This window comes from Nicotiana sylvestris, chromosome 2 (assembly GCF_000393655.2).
Source record: "Nicotiana sylvestris chromosome 2, ASM39365v2, whole genome shotgun sequence".
Classification (NCBI taxonomy): Eukaryota; Viridiplantae; Streptophyta; class Magnoliopsida; order Solanales; family Solanaceae; genus Nicotiana; species Nicotiana sylvestris.
The window spans coordinates 109,320,312-109,335,291 of NC_091058.1; the positions used below are offsets into that span (position 1 = coordinate 109,320,312).

The window sequence follows — 14,980 nt, forward strand, 5'->3', positions numbered from 1 at the left end:
GGAGCCCATGACACACTACACAGGCCCCATATAGAAGAGGTCCACTTGAAGAAGTTGCAGCTGATGAAGCAGCCCCCTTAATAGACCCGGTTCATTTTTATTTAATTAGACCCGATTCATTGTAAATATATAAATATAGAGTTTCACATTATTTTGTTACAGACATTAAATATTAATAAAAGATCTTTATTCAGCTCAAGTTCTTTTCTCTTCATACGAACATTTCATCTTAGGGTTTCTCGTATGAATCTTGTTCGAGATCATGAAGAATTCGACTGTTTTTAAAGAGCATCTTACCTCTTTTTCTTTATGGCTCTCACTGTCTCTATATTTAACAAAGTTCAAAGAAGCTTCGAATATTGTACTTATGTGCAAATAGAAATTTCCTTGTTTTTGACTTGAATAGTAAACCAACTGTTTTAATTCTTTCTCTGTCTCCATAAGTTTAGGGAGAAGATGATCCCTAATGATGCTTGAATAATTGGTAATTTGAACCTTTCAACTTATATGCAACTTTTCTCTAGCTCTCAAAATACACAGAAACACGTGTCAACAGCTTAAGCCAATATAAAGATATTTCGAGGTAAAGAAATCCTTGGATGAGCCAAGAAACGGAGGACATGATACCAATATGCAGCTTGAAGATACTACTGCAGATTCAAATTATTTTGAGATTCACTTAAAAGTGATTGAAAAACTAAAAGACTGAAAGACAAAGGAGGTAAAGAACTTCGCAACTCGAAGAAAATAACTGTTATTCTTATGAGAAAACAAAGATTCGGAGTGCCAATTGGATTTAGAGGGATTTTACAAGGATCAAATATTTTGACATCTAAAGCTCCATGCTCCATAAAGGTCAAAGAGCTAGCCATCTTTCTAAAAACTCAGAGCTACTTCTTTGAATTGCCAACAATAAGTTAGATTTTTATGACAAATTAGACATAAGAATCTGACAGGTCAAACGTCTACCAAGAAATAAATCAAACTAGCTAAGAAAATGGTGGAAAGCATCAGCTTAAGAATATGTGTAAATTCTAAAAGCTCCACCAACTTCAAAAGAAATAAGGGAGAGAAACTGAAAGGAAAATGTTAAAAATTATATCTGCGTCGACTTTTTATCTTTTCTATTGTTGATTCACTCTCTTCACTTGTGATGAATTTTGTTGCTTATTCACTTTCATAATCGTCATCGTCTCCAAAACTGAACACAGATGCATCTGCTGCAATGGCCTTAATATCACTTGAGCCCAGATTCGGAATGGCAGCTCTCTCAACTGTCTCATCCTTGATCTCGCTTGCACCACTTTTAGGATCGCTGCTCCTAAGAGAAAGTTGTTCGGCGTTATGTGTTAGATTGGCAATCTGCTCCTTTTGGGAGCCAGAATCAACACCTGCAGCAGCAGTTTGTGAAGCACTTGTCTGACTTTTTGTACTGGAAGGTGCAGCTTCCTCCCCATCGCTATCTGAAAATACATCATCACCATGGTTTTGGCCCCCCGATACCTTGTTTTTGTTCAAATTACCTTTAATTCCTTCACTGGATGAAGAACTGTTTCCTTGTCTTGGGTCCTTTCCTTTGGCGGCACCATCAGCCTTGGACTTTACTGGAACACTTCCATCATAATCTACCATCACAATCTCAACTTGGAATCCAGGAGATGGTAGTTTCCTCTGAAAGATACATATAGAAAGTGAAAGAAGATGCAAATCCAATTAGAGCCTAGATGAAGTAGAATGCTATTCCATGGAAAAAGAATGGATCTTCAGAAAGGATATTGAGTCAGACTCTTAATCAGAACAAAGTATTACAGATGACAAGCATATCAATTACCTTATCAAAGCCATCCAATTCCGAGACACCTAAAATCAGTCTGTTTTCCATCATTGACGTGTTTAACCAGCTGCAAAGGAAATAGGATGAAATTCTTATGTGCCTGAAAAAACTATTCAGCTAACATTTTCACTTGCATGTTCCTCTTCTCACAAGGAGTTGCCACGGGTAGTGCTTGGAAGAACAGAACACTTCATTAGTGATTACCCCCCCCCCTCCCCCCCCCTTTTTTTTTGTGTGTGTGTGGGGGGGGGGGGGGGTTCTCACTACTTTTAGATTACAGTTAAAATAGATCCTTGAATGGCATGCACAGATATAAGAAATACTGAAAAGAACAAGGATCAATTGCAAACCAGTAGAAATCTCCTTGGCGATCATGAAAATAGATCTTGAAGTCGCCTGCCAATTCAGTTAGACCAGGTTCACCTGGTAGAGCAAAAACCATAATTCCTTTTCTTTGTGCTCGTATCCAAAAATCTTCAGGCTGCAATAACCAACATACAACAAATAAATACGATATATCACAAGGGGAGAAATACTTTGAAACTGAAAATGTCTTTTTTAATTAATGTAAGCACGGCTTACAATTAAGCAAGAGTCATAAACAGAGATTGAACTAATTTACCATAAGGTCCCTAGTCTTCGGATGTTTTTTTGTAGAAAACAGGATGCCTGCAGAAAGTACAACATCAATATCGCGCTGGATTGAATTATCTTAGCAAACTGATGGGATAAGATGCATCCTACTTGGTAAAAGCATCAATAAAAGCATTCTAACTCAAATAGGATCTGATTCACGAAGCATCTCGACAAATACAAGGTGTAGCATTGAACAACTCAGCCAATTAAAGTAGAAGAACACAGAGTAGCCACTTGACTATAAGGCGATTATAGATGGATGTTATTTTGCCAATATTGTGTGCAGAAAACCTACCACTGTGACTAGATATTGTAATTGAAGGCCTTATCCAGGATGAACACTTGTGGAATCGAAATCCTCTCAGCATGCACCTGCAGCATGGTAACTGCTTAATTACTTCTTGAAGATCAGATAAAGAATTAACTACAGTTAACAAGAAAAGTACCTACGTCCAGGAGGAGTTTCACCACCGAATTGAGTCAAAATGCGCTCAAAATATTTTACATACCTCTAGGAAAAGCACAAAAGTCATTAGCTAGAGCAAATGAAATAAATGGCTGTAAATCAATATGTTTCATTTGAGACGATGACTAACAATCTGACTTAGAAGAATAAGGGCCTTCCCATCTACACATCTTTTTTGGTTATAATAGTTGATGCATTCCTCAGCTGTTGGGAAAAACTGAATAGTAAAAAGGGTAAAACAATAAGTGTGAATGGGAGAAAAACTAGCGAAAGTTTCAGACTGCATGCAAGTATTTTCCATGTACAAGGTCTCACCTTCAAGAACAGAAGGAGGCTACAAATCATAAGCCCTGTCCTAGCCATTCCAGCTTTACAATGTACAACTACCACATTTAGAATGTCCTCCTTCAACCACGAATATGCACTTTGGCAAAACAGTTTTATAAGATGAATTGGCGGGCAGTTGTGATCATCAAATGGGAAAGATGCAACCTGTTCATATTCAACAGAAATCATCTAATTGGAGATGTAACATTATACAACTGCAAAAAGTTCAAGACTTTTACATTTGCGCAAATTCTTCAAAGAAAATCTCAAAATGAACAGGTACTCATCAAAATCCTTCCAGATAAAAAATTTCTCCATTTTGTGGCTCTGCAATCCCGAAAATGAACTAGTGCAAAATAAAGTTTTAGGTAACGGTATCATATCAGCAATGGAGTTGTTCCACTATCAGCCATCTATTTTAGGTTTCTGATTTAACTACATGCAGATTAGAATGTGTTGCCTACCTATGTTACTCGAACTCTCCAAAAATGTCGCCGGGTGTGTGTCGGATCCTCCAAAAGTAGTGTATTTTTGGAGGATCCGACATGGGAGCAGTGGCATTTTGGAGAGTCTACACAACATAGTTGCCTGCAGATCTAAACACATTGAATATGTGGGGCACTGGATCTAGCCCAAGCATCCAACTGGTTTAGAAGCATGAAGGACATTTGGATCAAAAAAATTGTCTAAAGGTGCATTGCAGCAGTATTTTAGCTTATTTGTCAGGTTGAGTTTATTTTGGGATTGTTGTTTCCTAGTTGTGTTTTAGGATTCATCCAGTGCTATTAGCGAGCATTTGGACCCATAAAAGCGAAGGAGCTTTTCATAAGCCCAATACCCAAAAAACCTTGCTATTTCATTACTCCAAAATTCGTACCAATCTCGTTTATGAATGTTATGATGGCCAGGACTCTTTCCAGGCTGCTCTCAAGGCAGGTGTTTGAAACTAATCTCTCGAATTCACATAATTTAGGTAACTTCTTGAACATGTGACTGACTGAGTAATGAATGTTCAAGTAACAACATGTCCTTTTTCCCACGCTAAAGCTACAAATAGTCGCATAACATCGCAGCACGGTGCATTAAGTTCCCGCTATGCGCAGGATGCGTGGAAGGGCCGGACCACAAGGGTCTATTGTACACAGCCTTAGCCTGCATTTCTGCAAGAGGCTGTTTCCACGCTTGAACCTGTAACCTCTTGGTCCCAGGGCAGCAACTTTACCAGTTACGCCAAGGCTCTCCTTTGAGATCAAGATGTTAAATATCATTAGTGAGGATTCTTGGTGAATTTCATGAGATGAATATTATCCACATATACTAACGCCATAATTTGCTGTCTTACATGATATTTTTTTTAAAACAAATTAAGAAAGCTAACAAATTAAGAAAGCTGGCTAAGTAACACTGCAGAATAGTTTGGCTCTAACTTTATAATTCATAAAGTCATAAAACAGAGAGATAAATAAGATAAGAATAAAGAAAATAAAACAGTAATATCAATTTCTTTTGTAATTTTTTGGTTGTTCCATTGAAGCTAAACAGCATTTGCTATCACCAGCAACAGGGGTAGTGTCCTGCTTGAAGTTTTCTACTAATCAGTGTGAAGGATGGATACATCTTTAGAAGCACAGATCTCTACATTCAGAGAAATGTTGACCAGGTTAATATTCTAGTAGTTGAAACAAACCCGATTAAAGAAAGTTGCCAGACAGGTACATGATAATAAAACTACAAATACGTCAGATTTAATCAGCAAGATATTCCTTTATGCCTTGAACAGGAATCCTAAGTATGACATTTTGCAATGAGCACATATTTTAAGTTTTTTTGAGAAAAGAACTAACAGAGATCTAGTTATCCGCTCTAAACCTCAAATATGATGGAATCAAAAATATAATTTATTGAAGGAAGAGATTTGCACCTTTCCCCCAAATAGTGAAGCATCATACAATCTCTCTGAACAAAGATTATAAACTTTGTACTTTCCCTGCATTCCAGGAGAGATGAAGTTGCAGTAAGAGATAAAAAATGAAAAGAATATAATAATCCATCAGTAATACATTTAAACACCTATAAGGCTATAGCTGCATTACATTCAAATAGACAGAGAGTTAACTTATCATGCACATCTGCCGTCCAATTCCCAAATCTTCACTTAGGAAAATTACCAGATCTAAAGCAAAAATAAAAGGAGTAATATCAACAAATGCGCTAGGTATAAGGTGATATATTATCCACTGAATCAGAAAGCCTCCCTATGTCTTGGTCAAACCGAGAAGACGAAAAAACGAGCGTTTCTCTTTCCATCTCACTCTTTCTCTAGAAAAATAAAATGAACAAAGAATACCTATATTATATTTTCAACCACAACAAAAAAGACAGAGCTGTTTTAGTCTTTGGGACACACTGATGGCAACACTCAAATGCTACTACAGTTCTCTTCTTAGAAAGAAACATCATGATGAGCAGCCACTTTTACAGCAACCATGGAGCACTCACTATTCTACAAAACCATAGCTATGGGTATTTCGAGAAGCACAATTCTTCTAAAACTATAAGATGCACTTCAATAGAGTTATTGGGGACAAAGAACTATCAAGTTTACTCGAAATTACCTTATGATGAGTCTCGAAAAATTTTATCACTTCCTCCATGTGATTTCGGTAGAACCCCTGTATCATTCATCTTATATGTTAGAGAAATGCAGGTTTGGAATAACTGAATAAGTGGAAAATATCCAAAACTATGGGCGATCTTTACCTCAACATATCCAAAGAAACCAGAGCTCATGTCGCCTGCAGGAAAACCCATAGCTATGATATTCTCTGTTATGTAAGTCATATCCAAATCAAATCCACCCTCCTGTTTTATTTAATCACTTTACATCAATAATCAGCTATATCTAAGAAAAGATACAGCAAATATTCAGAGTCATATCCAAATCAAATACACCCTCCTGTTTTATTTAACCAATTGACTTCGTATCTTATACAAATAAGATTAACTTAAGGGTAATGTCTAGAGTTGCTAACTAAATGGTCTTGACTTCATATCTTATACGAATAAGAAAAACTTAAGACAAACAAAGCAGCAACATTCTGATCTACCTGGTATCTTCGCTTGTTCTGAGATACTGCATGTCGTGCCTTAACTTGCACAGCCTTCACAGCATTCAGAGATGTGTCAATTAGCCCTTTAGTTATTGATTCAAACACACCTGATTGTGTGGTTGGTGAGTTGCCTCCAGCACTATCATTTGCCTCAGAAGCTTTCGAAGTGAATGGCAAACCAAGACCACTAGCAAAACGTGAGAATGTAGATGTCCCAGTATCTCCAATTGCTGACCCCTGTTGCCCAGGCGCAACAGGCTGTGGAAAGTTTAAGGTTTTCGCCCAAGATGATATGGCCGATGTATGCGACTTAGATGTGTCCTGAGCAGCATTATCTTTCTGGGAAGCAACTGGCTTGGGAGCTTCAGCATCAGAAGATTTACTGGAGAGATGTGGAGATGAACTAGTGGATTCAGATTCCATTCTGGAACCAAACAGAAAAAAAGAATCAGTGTTGTGAAGAACCACAGTAAAGAATGCAATACGGTAAGTATTTGTCATCATATGACATGTCTGAAACAAAACAATGATCTCTAGTCATCAATCGATGCTAACCTCGATCTAGAAAGTTTGCTAATGCCGAGGGGATATAACGAACTGTTGACAAATAACAGCAGGCTATGTTTTTTAATTCAAGTTATAATTAATTGTTCTCTTCCTCATTTGGATGTACCCTTATACATAGTCGCTTAAGAAAATTCAGAACAAAGTATCATATGTCTTCTTCTTTCCATCTCCTAACTTTCTTTGTCCATTCACTTTGTGTTCAATGATACCAGAAATTGTTTGAGGCTAGCTTTTGCATCAAATGGTATGCCAAAATTTTTCAACCTGCTCAAATACAATATCTAATGGTGTACATACACCCAGCTATCACCACGCATGAGCAAAATCATCAACATATATCATAACAATTGCCACATAGCTATTCCCGTCCAGATATAGAAAACCAAACGCACTTACGCAAGGAGCAGAAAACATTGGAATGTCCAATAGCCTCTGCTGCATATCGTTCAGAAAACTTAAGAAAATGATTCCCTTTCACATACACATACCGGCAAAAAAATTAAAATGCCTCAATCATGTAATTGAAGGGGAGCCTTGGAGCACGGGTCTACCTTTTTGCCCTCCAACATGCAATTGCTTCTTTAAATACCCAAAAATGGTATATTAGAGCCTAAAATGCATATGGAGCGCCCACATTTTGGACAAAAAGAGAAATACGATTGGCACCTCGCTAGTTCAGAGTGATAAAAATAAGCATGGATCCGAACCTTATGAAATGTTGTGATTCAGAAGAATCACAATGTGGATTATCAAGTTTAAACATGAGCAAATATTATTGAAGCAGAGAAATCGGATCACTCACGGAAACTGGAAATCGAACAGAAGCTGGTGCAAGCTCTAATCTCTGAGAGGCTCTGAAGTTTCTTCTGCGGTTGTGTATTTCAAATGAATGCCAGAGATGTGATAAACGCAATCCGAGTCCGTTTGTACATTCAAGGCGGTGCAGAGGTGGTGACTGGCTGCCGGCGTCTAGTGCTGTTGTTGTGGTCGATTTATCCAGATCGGGATCCTTTGTAACTGTATTCAAAGCTGAACAAAATAAATATTTTGATAAATGAGCTCACAGTTTTCACACTTCCATCTTCTTAATCGTCTCGTCCTAAAGGACCTAAACTACTATTCCCTCAGTTTCCTAATTTAATAGCACTGGTAATACGACAATTCTTTCGTGATCTTTCACTTTTTTTCACATTTAAGTTACTCTTATCACAAATTTAATAAGTTAACATTATAGTTTCTTTATAGTTTTTTGTCTTAGTTTCCGTGCAAGTCAAAATAATTTGTACGTCGACATTGAAAAAGTATATTTTTAAAGGGTAATTGTTATTGTAATCTTAAAATACTTTAGGTGTAGACAAAGAAAACCATGGGTCACGTGACATGCAATTGAATATGCTTTCCAAATTTGAGGAAATGAAAAGTAGAACGAGTAACATATTTTTGGCTCTATACTAGAGGTCATCGAGGCCAAATGTGACTCCCGTGGTTAACCAAGTCAACAGGACTTTCGAGGTTCGAGAAGACCGAATGCAGAGGTATTTGGACAAACTGCAGGTAACCCTACACCGGTTTAAAGAATGGACTCTACAACATGTACCTCGAGAGCAGAACAACGAGGCCGATGCTCTTACAAATTTGGGGTCATCAGTCGAAGACGGCGAAATTAGCTCGGGGACTGTCGTACAACTTTCGAAGTTAGTAATCGAGGAAGGCCACGTCGAAATAAACTCCACAAGCCTAACTTAGGATTGGAGGAATAAGTATATCGAGTATCTAAAAAACGGGAAGCTTCCATCGGACCCTAAGGAATCAAGGACTCTGCGAACAAAGGTTGCACGATTCACATTGGTCGAAGATGGAACATTATACAGAAGTATGTTCGATGGACCATTGGCAATATGTTTGGGTCCAGGAGATACCGACTACGTCCTACGAGAAATTTACGAGGGTACTTGCGGGAACTATTCTGGTGCTGAATCACTGGTTTACAAAGTCATCAGAGCGAGATACTGTTGGGCCAATATGGAAAAATATACTAAGGAATTCATTCGAAAATGCGACAAATGCCAAAGATATACACCGATGATCCACCAGCCCGGAGAGCAACTTCATTCAGTCCTATCCCAATGGCCGTTCATGAAATGGGGAATGGATATCGTCAGCCCTCTGCCATCGGCCCCAAGTAAGGCTAAATTCATTTTATTTTATGACTGACTATTTCTCTAAGTGGGTTGAAGCACAAGCTTTCGAGAAAGTCAGAGAAAAAGAAGTTATAGACTTCATCTAGAATCACATCATATGTCGATTCGGGATACCCGCCGAGATAGCATCGACAATGGAAAACAATTCATCAGCAACAAAATAACAAAGTTCTTTGAAGATCACAAAATAAAAAGGATCTTGTCGACGCCGTATCATCCTAATAGGAATGGACAGGCCGAATCGACAAACAAGACCATCCTTCAGAGTCTAAAGAAAAGATTGAACGATGTTAATGGAAAATGGATAGAAATTTAACAGAAGTCCTTTGGGCGTATCGAACAATATCAAAATCCTGTACGGGGGCAACACTGTTCTCCTTAGTATATGGCGTCGAAGCTTTGATCCCGATCGAGGTCGGGGAACCTAGCGTCAGGTTTCGATACACAACGGAAGAGTCAAATCACGAGGCTATGAATACGAGCCTCGAATTGCTAGATGAAAAACGGGAAGTCGCCCTCATCCGAATGGCTGCACAAAAGCAGCGCATTGAAAGGTACTACAACCGAAGAGCCAATCTCCACCACATTCGAATCGGGGACTTAGTTCTGAGAAAAGTCACCCTCAATACCCGAGACCCAAATGAAGGAAAACTCGGCCCAAATTGGGAAGGACCGTATCAGGTCCTCGGTATCATCGGAAGGGGATCTTACAAACTTGGCACAATTAACAGCGAACAATTGCCAAATAATTGGAACGTATCACTCCTCAAACGATATTATTACTAAGGTATAACCCTCTCCTTTTTCATTTGTATTTTATACTAACTTGTTGCAGGGGTTTGAACGAAGGCATCGAAGTTCTCTCCAAACACGAAGTCCTTAGGTCTGAAAGCACATGTTGCACTCTTTTTCCCTTCGACCAGTTTTTATCCCAAATAGGTTTTTTCGGCAAGGTTTTTAACGAGGCAACCATTATTCGTGCTAACTTAGACCAATTCAATAGTATCCGAGGCTTTTTTACAATTAACCTCAAATACTGGGAGACATCGGATGTTATGTTTTCAAGGAAAATACTTCGTGCCAACAGGTTCTCGATAGGTAAATTTTGTAAAAGGCCAAATGGTCAAATGAACCGTGTCCATGTAGATTACTCAAGCCCTAATGGCAAAACATGTACACATGAATGATCTATTGAAAGAAGTATTTTTTCCTTACCAGATGTCCCATGACTTAGTGAAATTTCTACTTTACAATTTCATACTTATGATCTATTGCAAAAACTGGCCCAAGTGCCGATCGCAACTAAAGCTTGAACAATCAACCCCGTACTCGGGGACTGCCGTCCAAAAATTGTCATGCTCTAATTATTAAACTTCGAGATCATAAGACCTTAAAAATGCAATCCTCGATTTTCTAGGCCAAGGATACCCCACTCGGGGACTAATGCTTCGAATAAGTTTGAAGTGTAATCGGGAAATAAGCCCAAGAGGCAAACCCCAAATTAAAGTCTACGACCAAAATAACACGGTTCGGAGACGTTCGAATTCCATAATAAAAACATGCCTTATAATATATTCATAAAACTGGTTAAAAAGGCTACCCTCGACAAAGTTAAAAAGGGTTTCGATAATATCAACCCTCGAAAACCCTAAAGGGATACCGGATTGTTCGAACTCTCGAAATAATCTTATGCTAAGGCAATACAAATTTTTATATGATTAACTCTTTTAGCCGAAAAGGGGAAAGGATCCATTCTTTTAAGGCCATATCGACCTAATTCAGGAGCCTAAAGGCCATTGTATTTTTGAGTTTGAGGAGTCACCCTCACTCAACTAAAACCTAAGGGTCATCCTACTTCGAGTTCGACCAAATACTCGCTCGATTACAAAAACTACACTAGTCCGACTTCGATCAAATTCCCCAAGCCTCATATTTATGAAATTTTCAAGACATGGTCAAAACAGAATTTGTACGAGGCGGAAATTGAAATAAAGACAAATCGAAGAAAAAAAAGATCTTTTATATATATGAAAATAGTTACATGGATCGGTCAGGATCATACATAAAAAAGGAAAAAAATTTCCTCGGGAGCTACGCCTTCGTCATCAAAATCCCCTCCGCTCTCAGATCCACTCACACTCCCGGAATCATCATGAGAGCAACGCTTTGGCTTCGGCCTCGAGTACTTTCACGTTCTCGATATCGACAGCAAGGTTAAAGCCACGAGCATGAATATCCTCAAGAGTCTCTCTTCGAGACTGGTACTTGGCATGCTCGGCAACCCAGTATGATTGAGTCTGAGCAGTATCAGCAACTTCCTTTGCTCGAGCTTGAGCAGCTTTAGCATCAGCTCGGTAGACGGTCACGATCTCCTTCGCTCAACCTTTACTTTTTCTGCCTCAGATGTGGCCTTTGCAATTTTGGCGGCAACTGAGCCTCGAGCTTCTCAATTTTCTTGGCTCGGGCCGAGCTTTCCTCCTTCATGCTTTGGAGTTGATTTTCGGTTAATGACAGTTGGGCTCGAGCAGTATCTTTCTTTGAGGCAAGGCAGTCCATGTTTTGTTTCCACCCCAAAGTCTCCGCCCTCATCATGTTGGCCTCCTCACAAAGTTGTTCGATCTTTCTGGCCTTCTGCTGAACCTGCAAGATCAAAGTATTAGTCGTCATTCCCGAATTGATATATCGAGCTTCTAAAAAAAATTTCATTACCTGCTCAATTAGGTCGGTCTACTCTTTATGAGTTGTGACAAATTCGGCTCAGAGGTCCTTGATCTCCTCTTCTTTTTGCCCATTGAGAAGTTTGAGGGCATTTCTCTCCTCTGTATGCTTTTGAAGATTGGCCTCGCACCAGCTCAGTTCTACCCGGGATTTAGAAAACGTTTTCCGATGAAGTGTCAAGGCCTATGAAAAACGAAAAGAAATCAGGCAAGAAGAAATAAATGGAAGCGTAATATTGATTAAAGGAGCTGAGGCTTACCCGACTCAGAAGTCGTTGAGCCTCATCGAAGAGACTCGATGCATCACTCAGTTGGTAGCATCTTCGACTCCCGTAAAGCAACTATGGAAAAGGTCCTTCCCTTCGTGGGTTGTTTCCACTTCGGGGGTCCCTATGGCTTGGGCTTCCTAAATTTGCCCCTCGAAAAATGTAGGGAGGGGTAGCGAATCGCCAATATCTATTGCCCCAAGAAAGTCACTTGGGGTGTTCTCTTCATTTTGAAGGGCCTCGGAACCAGCCCCTTCAAGCACACTCGTCGATTGCTCATTACGATGGGAGGCATCTTCAGCCTCCGATGACTCGGGGACTTTGCTCGGGCCATCTTCCGAAATCTCCTCTATCCGAGGCCAAACCTCTTCGATCATCACCAGCTCAGCGACCTTTGGGGCCTCGGTACTCCTCTTTATTTGGGCTACCAGCTCGATGCCAGCATCTTCATTTTCCTCTTCTTCCTCCCTTAGTCGCTGAGCTACATCAGTAGGCAGGACGGCGGTGTCTTTCTTCGACCTGCGAGCCTTGCTTTTCTTGGGCTTTGGAGTCTCAGAGGCCGAGACCCTTTTTCTTTTCTTTTCCTTCACCGGCTTCGGGACCGGGGGCGAAACCTCCTCCTCCCCGGACGAGGGCCTCATGACGACATCTTTCCCAAGGCCTGTATGAAAGGAAGTCAAGTGAGTATAAGAGGAAAACATTTTAATGAAAGCTATCAAATATGTGAAGAAAAGGCTTACCGTGATTTTTGGCCTCCTATCGGCCCCTTGCGAAATCACGCCATGACGCTCAACATACAAGGAGGTCAAAGCTAGGGTCTAAACCCAGCTCTCGAGGTTCCGAATCGCACCAGGCATCCAAGAGACCGCTACATCATAGAAAAGGATGTCAATAAGGAGAAGTAAAAGAAACAAAACAGTAAAGAGAAGCTAAAGGAAGGATGAACTTACGCTTTATATTCCATTTCTCGGGACTTCTCAGCTTGAATTAGGTCAGAAGTCTTCACTCGAACAAACCGACCCATTCGTCCTCGATCCTTGTCCTCATTTATGCTCTAGAATAACACCTTGGTAGCCCGACGCTGAAGCTTTATTAACTCACCTCAAAAAAGCTGGGGCCTATACAGCCTGATGAGGTGGTCGATGATGAAAGGCGTACCTTCGACTTTGCTCGCAAAATATCGGAACAGAATGGCAATCTACCAAAAAGAAGGGTGGATCTGACCTAGGGTTATTTGATATTGGCGGCAAAAGTCAATAATGACGGGATCGATAGGGCCCAGTGTGAAAGGGTAAGTGTAAACACTTGGAAACTCTTTCACATAGGTAGTGATATCTTCCTCGGGGGGTCGGTATCACCACCTCTTTCTTCTCCAAATGGCAGTCTTTCTTGACCTGCTCAAGGTCACTCTTAGTTATCGAGCACATGTATCTCGACATTGGCTCACACCGACTAGGAACAAATGAAGTTTTTTCGACTTTGAAGTCGAAAGTAAGATCACACCCCACCTAGGGAACGCACTCCTCAAGGCGCGGCTCCACCAGTGTTTTATCGTCGGCTGGCCGTGATGAAGAGGTGCCCTCCTTTTGTGGAATAGTTTTAGATGTTTTTTCCATCTCTGCAAGTTGAAATAAGGAAGAAGAGAATGTGGTTTGGTGTTTTGAGGGAAGGATGATAACGAAAACTAGAGATTATGCAGCACGTAAAAGCTTGAAGGAAGTGAAAAACTTTGAAGATTAGGGCGGGGATTAAGAGTAAAGGTTGGGAAAAAGAGAAGGAAAGCACATTTATAGGAAGGAAAGCACATTTATAGGAAGAAGATGACGGTTCAAAATCAATAATGGCGGACAACAATTGACAGACATTTAATGCCTTTATATGCGAACTGACGGGACGTTTCAGTTACTTCTGTCGCTTACATCATAAGGATGATGTCATGGTAGGTCGAGGTACAAAATTGAAGGCTCAATTAGTTTCCTCTCATTACACTCCATGAAACGAGGGGACTATCCGTAAACGGTTAAAACCTGGCCTACCCAATTTTACTATTTGATCGAGGCTAGGGAATTGCGTCAAAGTTCGGCCTCGCAACAGATCAGACCGATGTACGAGGATAAGGCACAGAGTTCAAGGACCGAGGTACCTATCGAAGATCGAGGCTAGTAGCGATCTAGACCAAATGAGATAGACATCGAGCAAAGCACAATAATAGAAAGGCAAAATATCTGTGACTGACCGGAGATCATGGCGTCAATCTCGGAACAGATAAAATCAAGGGCGGTTATTTAGTTAATCATGGGATTTACTTCCTTAATTAGAATTTACCATAAGCAAGATTCCTCTACTATATAAAGAGCGCCCTAATCATTTTGTAACCATCTTATATTCACACATATCAAAGCAATTCAATACCTTCTAGCTCATATTCTTGTTCATCCGTTAGTTTATTTCTTAACTATTGTAGGCATCGATCAGTTCGAGGGTACTTAAGCTCGAGGGTTGAATCACGTTTCAAGACTGATTTGCTTTATCTCATTGTTAATCTTTACTACTAATTTTTACGTTTATCAATTGGTATTAGGTAAAATCATGTATCCTTAAAACCATATTATAAGTTTAATTATTATCCAATTTTTAGGGTAAACATAATCAACTAAACAATTGATTTTATTAATGTGACTACTGACTATATAACATTGAAAAGAAGCCCATATTTGGGCAGAATCGCAAATGAAACACCGATCAAGCAAAATAATGTATTACCCATTCTAGGCTTTTATTCATTTCACATTGTTTATCTGTATGTAGCAAGTAAGAGTATTTGATCATTGAAGTTTAGCCTATCAACCTAATGTT

The 14,980-nt window shown here is 39.7% G+C and overlaps 1 protein-coding gene across 1 annotated transcript; it reads right to left on the bottom strand.

The window, feature by feature from the left end:
- Positions 1-873: 873 nt before the first annotated feature.
- On the bottom strand, positions 874-8,050 carry LOC104213848 (phosphatidylinositol 3,4,5-trisphosphate 3-phosphatase and protein-tyrosine-phosphatase PTEN2A-like). The gene is made up of 13 exons (XM_009763399.2): positions 7,743-8,050; positions 6,371-6,797; positions 6,024-6,125; positions 5,879-5,935; positions 5,185-5,250; positions 3,252-3,428; positions 3,067-3,153; positions 2,917-2,981; positions 2,766-2,842; positions 2,457-2,503; positions 2,185-2,315; positions 1,832-1,901; positions 874-1,671 (listed from the first exon to the last, which is right to left on the bottom strand). The coding sequence occupies exons 2-13, from the start codon at positions 6,794-6,796 to the stop codon at positions 1,168-1,170; spliced, it is 1,809 nt and encodes a 602-aa protein (XP_009761701.1). The 5' UTR covers position 6,797; positions 7,743-8,050; the 3' UTR covers positions 874-1,167.
- Between the last annotated feature and the right edge of the window lie 6,930 nt (positions 8,051-14,980).